Source organism: Orycteropus afer, unplaced genomic scaffold (genome assembly GCF_000298275.1).
Source record: "Orycteropus afer afer isolate SDZICR_OR568_19922 unplaced genomic scaffold, OryAfe1.0 scaffold00047, whole genome shotgun sequence".
NCBI classification, from domain to species: domain Eukaryota; kingdom Metazoa; phylum Chordata; class Mammalia; order Tubulidentata; family Orycteropodidae; genus Orycteropus; species Orycteropus afer.
Window position 1 is genome coordinate 9,193,452 of NW_006921634.1, and position 7,922 is coordinate 9,201,373.

Consider the following 7,922-nt stretch of genomic DNA (forward strand, 5'->3'; position numbering starts at 1 on the left):
CAATTAAAAAAAAAAGGGGGGGGGGAACAACATACTGTGAAACGAACTAACTAGAACATTTCTTTTTCAGAACTCTTTGAATGTTTATACTTTGTTTTACAAACCTACAGCTAAAACAGAAATACTCTAAAATATTTCATAAAAATGTTATGCTTAACAATTATTAATGTATATTATCTGTACGCAAAAGGGCACCTTTACGTGTACAGCTCAGTGAATGGTTCATCCGTGAAATGAGCACCCAAAACAAGAAAAAGAACTTTACCAGCACCTGAGAAGGCCACCCTATCCTCCTCCTTCCTGACTTCTAACAGCATAGATTAATTTTTAGCAATTTTAGTACTTTACATGAATAGAATCATATAGTATAGACTATGTTGTACTGTACACATTAATTCACATTTATATGGTAAGCAAGTGTAACGGGTTGCTAACAGTATACTAGGATCCCTGGTGGTACAGTGGTTAAGTATCTGGCCACTAACCAAAAGGTCAGTAGTTCAAATCCACTAGCTGCTCCGTAGGATAAAGATACAGCTAATCCGCCTCTGTAAGGACTACAGTCATAGAGACTCTATGAGGCAGTTCTACTCTGTCCTATAGAGTCACTATGCGTCAAAATGGACTCAATGGCAATGGATTTAGGGTTTGGAATAGCATATAAAAACAATGAGGTATGGGGAAAGGTGGTCTATTTGCAGTATTACAACCATTTTATATGAATCTACTGTTTGCTATGAAGTTTTACAGCAATTGTTTAGGCTCTTCCATATGAAATGTGATCACTCATGGTATTGGGGAAAAAATTTGGAAGAACATTTTAAAGGTAATTTTATGTTTTCTGACCTATATAAATATAAACAGATGACAAGAGGGTAGAAATTAGAAATGAAAACTATAGTTTAATATTTTCAACAAATACTGTGTTTCAGAAAGAAAACCATTTAAAATAAGGATTTTAAAACATCTCTCCTTCTCTCTCCCCCAACTTAAGAGTTCTTTACAGATGAATTCCTTTTGTTTTGTGGAAATATAGAATATAATATGATGACTATAAAATCCACATTCTCTGGCTATACTTTATCTGGAACAGCCATAACAATCTTCCACATAATCTACTTTCATGGCAGAAACAGTGACACCAAGAACCTGCCCTTTTAGTGAATTTATGGAAGAACCTCTATTGGCCACTAAAACTACTGTAGTGTCTTTTTACTTAGTTGTTAAGATTCATTTACCACCTGGACTGGACTGATGATAATGTTGAAATGGGAAAGCTACCTACAGTAAACTAGCAATGTATAATAACATCTGATTACTTCTAATCCAAAACACAAAAAGGTTTTCATAGAACCATGAACAGAAATCTAAACAATTATTTCTTCAACTTTTGGGGATTTAAAGAAAGGTAAAAGATGTCCAGAGTCCCTGCATGGCACAATTAATGTGATCAGCTGCTAACCAAAAGGCTGGAGGCTTGAGTACACCCAGGTACTTAGGAAAAAATACCTGGTGATCTATTTCTGAAAATTCAGCCATTGAAAATGTGCAGAGCACACTTCTACTCTGACACACGTAAGTCAGACTCTACCCAATGGCAACTGTTTGAAAAGATGTCCAAAATGCCACTCTCAATGCCATTTGGTATAGAAACACACCAAACCTGACATGCCTGTATCATTCTATATTCTTTATTCATTTTGGGCAAGGCTGTCTGCAGTTATCTACTTGTACTACTTGAACATCATCTTGTACTTATACTTATATCTACTTGACATCATCACTTGTATGGCCCCTTGCCTAAAACTAAAATATGGAACTCAAGAAAGCAGTTACATGGAGAATAAATATAAATTTATTTGATAAATTTTATATTTTTCCATTGTACAAATAATGTTTTGATGTTCTTTGCTTTTACTTCACAAAATCTGTTTTTTGTAGATTTTTATATAGAATCTTTGTTCCTTCACAACGATCTTCACCCTCTAGAAATGATTTCCTAACCCACTTTCCTCTCCAGGATTAATTATGGACAGTAAAGGCAGTGAATGTGCAGTAATATTTTTTATCTATACAACAGAACATGGTCTTAAAGGAATTAAATCACTTTTATTAGGACTCTGGATGTCTTACCTCATAAAAAGCCATAGATTAGTTTTCAAAACACTAAGGTAATATGCATATGACTCTACTGAGAAAGAAATGTGTTTTAGGGTAACTTGCCAAGTAAAAATTAAGGCCCAATTCTGAATTAATTATCCTCATATAAGCATTCTAAGTGAATATTGTAACCCAGCTTGCCCAGAGGGATCTGGTCAATTATTGCCCAATAGTCCTGAGGAGCCATACTAATTATTTAGTAAAATAATTCAGAAAAATAGAATATATCCATCTTAATAATTGGATAGATTTAAGAGATGAGTTGGGCTTCTAACCCATCTTTACCCCCAAGAGGGATATGCAGACTCACCAGAGGAAGATTTCAATATAAATATTGTTTTACTTATCAATGCAAATAAAACCCTACTTCTATCCCGACTCATAGTGACCCTACGTTGTTATGTGCCGTCGAGTCGGACCCAACTCATAGCAACCCCTCCTTGGGTTTCCGAGGAGGTATCACTACGAAAGTAGATTGCCCAGCCTTCCTTTCGAGGAGTGGCTGGTGGGTTTGACACAGCAAAACCTCCCCCTAGGGTTTCCTGGGTTGTAATATTTACAGAAACAGATTGCTACATCTCTCTCCTGCCAAGTGGCTGGTGAGTTCAAACTGCCCACCTTTGGTTAGCAGCCAAGCACTTAGCCACTGAGGTACCAGGGCTCCTTTATTAATTCAAGACTTTTATAAAGTAATATTAAAAAACAGAAGTAGTCTTCATCAACATTTTTTGTCTCTTCACATTGCACCGGTCTGCTCTTACTTATTCTTCATTTTTATCTATTCATTCAAAATTAATAGCACATAAGTATGTGGTTACTGTTCTAGACTCTGACACATTTCTGATACAGTCTAAGTATGACATTCTCTTTCAGTTCTCTCAATTTTAAGATGAACAGTCATCTTCAGTTATTTGCTGTCGATTATCTACTCAGTGGATTATCTGCTGCAAAATTTCCTATCTAGGACCATTTATCCTGTAGAGGCAGAGGCAATTCCTGCCTCCCCTGCCCCAGTGATCTCCCCCCTCTCAACCTAGCCAATTACATGATGTACATACACAGAATCTACGCTCATTTTATTATATGACTGAATTAGGAAATGAATCTACTGTATAAGACATATCTTTCATATTCAAAACTTATACCCTCTTTCCTTGTATTATTTCTACCTTTTCCTAGTGTTAATTTCTCCACTTATGAAAATAATCTAGGATTATTTGTGCAAATTTCCAAATACTGAAAACTAAAGTTAAAAGAAAACAATACCTGCTTATCACGTGACATGAAATCATCTGCTTCCATAGTCCTGTTATTATACAATTTTCCTGATAAATGCACTGAGTAGCTACAGTAGCGATGCAATCCACAAGCCTGGCACGAACAATGTTGAGGGTTCTTCTTCCGAATAATTACATTAGAGTAACTTCCTACCCGCTCCTAAAACAATTAAAAAGAATGGAATGAAGATTTAAAAATAAATAAAACATAAGAAGAATCTAACCAAATCAAAACCTATTTTTAGGAATTACAATAATATGAGATATAACAGCAAAACACACTTCTATTTCCTACTTTAATATTATGCACAGAGGTGTTTGATATGACAATTTAAATAAAAACTAAATTTATAATACAGGTCATTAAATAAGAAGAAAACAGATTAGGAAAAAAATCAGTTTTATATCTCTTACATTCATGAGTTTTTCTAAGTAGTGCTCTTGGTAAGTTTCAATTTACTTCTTTCCCTTCTCCTCATCTCCAGTTAGTGCTAATAAAGTACTGATTGGTTAAAATTAGAATAAAAAGGAGCATCAAAAATTCAGTATAATAATAAAAATTCATTGGCTTTTAGTCAAAAATTCAAAATTTAAGAACATCATCATACTCAGTCTTTATTGTATGGATTATACAACTGTTTCCACTAGATATTCCTCCTATGATTACTTGCTACCTAAAAATCAAACCCATTGCCATCTAGTGAATTCTGACTCATAGCAACCTACAGGACAGAGAACTGCTCCATAAGGTTTTCAAGGCTATAAATCTTTATGGAAGCAGACTGCCTCATCTTTTTTCCGCAGAGCGGCTGGTGGGTTCAAACCACTAACTTTTGGGTTAGCAGATGATTGTTTTAACCACTGTACTGCCAGAGCTCCTTTACCTGCTACAGTCCTATGAAAATAAAGAAGTTGGAAAGAGGACTGTCAGGTGTCCAGAATTGATATGGACAGTTTAGTAGCTGAGTTACCAGTGAGAAAGAAAAGGAAAAAAATATTTTTCATTAATAAATAATCTTTATTAACATGCTGTGAAGTTACTGATGTTTGAATATTTCTATTTACATTCTAGGCCTATGCTAGACATGACTGTTGAAAATGGAGTTAAGTTTTTACCAGAATAGTTAAGTCATGCATAATGAGCCTATTAGCATGGTAACTATTAAAAACTCATTGATACTGAGTTGATCCCAACTCACAGCAACCCTGTAAGACGGAGTAGATAGAACAGTCCCACAGGACTCCCAAGGCTGTCTTTACGGAAGCAAACTGCCACATTTCTCCTGCGGGGCACCTGGTGGGTTTGAACCGCTGACCTTTCAGTTAGCAGCTGAGTGCTTTAACCACTGTACCACCAGGGCACCTATGGTTACTTGTGTGTTCCTTAAAAGGAATATATATTGATTCCCTGTGTTGGTAAATAGCACTGTGATGATGGCAATGAAAAACTGATTTTTTTCTTCCGAATGCAATTCTGAATTTAAATTAAAATTTTAAATTCTTGTTTTAATGTGGCCAGTAATGATGTAATAAAACAAAAACGAAACCCACTGCCATTGAGTTGATTCTGACTCACAGCAACCCCCATTGGGTTTCCAAGGCTATAAATCTTTATGTAAGTACATTGCCTCATCTTCCTCCCCCAGACCAACTGGTGGGTTTGAACCACTGGCCTTCTGGTTAGTAGCCAGATGCCTTACCCCCTATGCTATCACAGCTTCTTAGGATTTAATAAAGCTAGCAAATATTATTTAAGAGTGCCATGAAATATGAGAAATATGGACAGACAAAAGGCAATGTTGTGAATCATATGATGTAAAAAAGAAAATCAATCAGTATATTGTACACTTAATTAGCATCTATGGATTAATGGATTAGTAACCAGTCAATATTAAAGTAGGAAATACAGTGTGGTTTGCTCTTACATCTCTTTCTATTATTTTTCCTAAGATAGGTTTGAATTTGGTTTGGTTCTTTTTGGTTAGTTTTTCTTTTTTTTTTCCAATGGTTATTATTAGTGGTTACTAATCCATTAATCCATAGATACTAATCAAGTATTCATTCAATATACTGATTGGTTTCCTTTCTGTATATGATTCCCAACATTGTCTTTTGTCTACCCTTCCTATTTCTCGTATTTCATGGCACTCTTTCAAGAAATAATGTTTCTCAGCTTTATTAAATCATACTGGCCACAATAAAACAAGAATTTAAAATTTTAATTTAAATACAAAATTCCATTAGGGACAAAAAAGTCAGGTTTTCATTGGCATCATCCCAGTGCTATTTACCAGCAAAGGGAATCAATATATGCTCCTTTTAAGGGGCACACAAGAGCCTTCCAGTATCTGTATAAATGGCTTCCTTTGGAAATACACATAAACTCACACTCTGAATACTCTGAATCATGAGGTATCTTTTGATGAAATAATTCAAATGCATATTCTCTCATAGGGGAAAAGGAAGGACAATTAAAAAAAAGCCTCTAAGTTCTCCTTATGAAGGTTGTAGTTTAGATACGCTATTTTTTCTGAGGAAAGACTTATCTCTTTTATTTATTTATTATTGTAATTTGGGTGAAAGTTTAGAGTGAATTCACCTCCATACAGCAGTTCATATACACTTTGTCTCATGACACTGACTACAATTTACCACAATGCAACAGCTCCCCTTCCAATTCTTCCCCATAGTTACCTCTTCCCTGTGTCCTTCCCTCCATGCACTCCTGCCCCATGAGCTGTCTCCTTGTGCATACACAGCCCTTCTATTCTCCCATTATTGTTCTCTCCAAGGAGTGTATCTACCTAATGTATGTTCACCTCAGATGTTTGTCTTTACTGGAAGCCACAAGAGTGGGTTCAATTCCAGACCTGATGGGCAGCTAGGGGCCATAGTCTCAGTGGTTCCACCAGCTTTATCACACCAGCAAACCTGGTCCCCCCCCCCTTTCTTTTAATGATTTTGAGTTTTGTTCCACATTGTTCTTCCTCTCTACCAGAATCTCCCCCTCTGAGTGGTTGACAGTGGTAGTCTGGCACCATCTAGTTCTTCTGGTCTCAGAGTCATGCAGGGTGAGGATCACATGGTGTACCAGTTGCTTGACTAATTGTTTCCATGAATCTTTGGTTTTCTTCATTCTTCTTTGCTTTGGATGAGGAGAGACTCATTGTTGCATCCAGATGGCAGCTTACAAGCTTTTCTTTTTTTTTTGGGTGAAAATTTACAGGGCAAATTCACTTTCCATACAGCAGTTCACATACACTTTGTCTCATGACATTGACCACAACTTACCACAATGCAACATCTCCCCTCATCCTTCCTCCCGTTACCTATTCCCCGTTGCTCTGGATGAGGAGAGACTCATTGTTGCATCCAGATGGCAGCTTACAAGCTTTTGTTTTTTTTTGGGGGTGAAAATTTACAGGGCAAATTCACTTTCCATACAGCAGTTCACATACACTTTGTCTCATGACATTGACCACAATTTACCACAATGCAACACCTCCCCTCATCCTTCCTCCTGTTACCTATTCCCTGTGCCCATCCCTCCATGCACTCCTGCCCCTGAGCAGTCTCCCTGTGCATAAGCAGCCCTTCTTTCTCCCATGACTGTTCTCTCCAAGGAGTGTATCTACCTAAGGTAAATGTTCAACTCATGTGCCTGTCTATTGTTTGGCTGGAAGCCACAAGCGTGTGTTCAATTCCAGACCTAAAGGGCAGCTAGGGACCACAGTCTCAGTGGCTCTATCGAGCCAGCAAACCTGGTCTCCTGCCCCCATTTTTTTTTCTCCAAACGACTTTGAGTTTTGTTCCACATTGCTCTCCCTCTCTATCCATGATCTCCTATACAGATCCCCTTCCAAGTGGTTGACAGTAATAGCTGGGCACCATCTAGTTATTCTGGTCTCATAGTTGTATAGGCTGCAGATTGGATGGTGTACCAGTCGCTACGACTGTTTCCATGAATTTTTGGTTTTCTTCATTCTTCTTTCCTCTGGATGAGGAGAGACCCATCGTTGCATCTAGATGGCAGCTTGCAACCTTTTAAGATCTCAGTCGCTACTCACCAAAGTAGTAGGTGGAACAATGTTTTGTGTCGTATGTTATGCCAACTAAGCTTCATGTCTCCTGAGACTATGGTCCGGAGCACACAGGATCAAAGACTCGGTCCCTCTTGGTAGCTGGCTGTGACCAAGCAGTGACTACAACCTTCTCCCTTTTCAGCTCTACTATACACCTGGGAATTCAGATCATAAACATAAACTTAACCATTATCTGCGAACCCTAAACATGTTCTTGGGTACACTCCCCGCTTCAGAGATGTACCTAATAGTGCACCTTGTCCACCCATCTATCCACCCGTACACCCATGTATGCCTTCACTGACAACACCGTACTTTATGTGCAAAAGATTTCATCTTTGTTGTCTGTACTTCCCACATACATCTCTATGTCTTTCTCTTCCTCAATGTCACTATATTGATC

At 37.4% G+C, this 7,922-nt stretch overlaps 1 protein-coding gene across 1 annotated transcript in view; it reads right to left on the reverse strand.

Annotated features, from left to right (window-relative positions):
- CCDC82 (coiled-coil domain containing 82) overlaps positions 1-7,922 on the reverse strand; it is a 46,549-nt gene that overhangs the window by 13,963 nt on the left and 24,664 nt on the right. Inside the window, exon 5 of the mRNA XM_007938078.2 lies at positions 3,427-3,597. Within this exon, the coding sequence (XP_007936269.2) occupies positions 3,427-3,597 (171 nt within the window). The remainder of the gene's footprint in view (positions 1-3,426; positions 3,598-7,922) is intronic.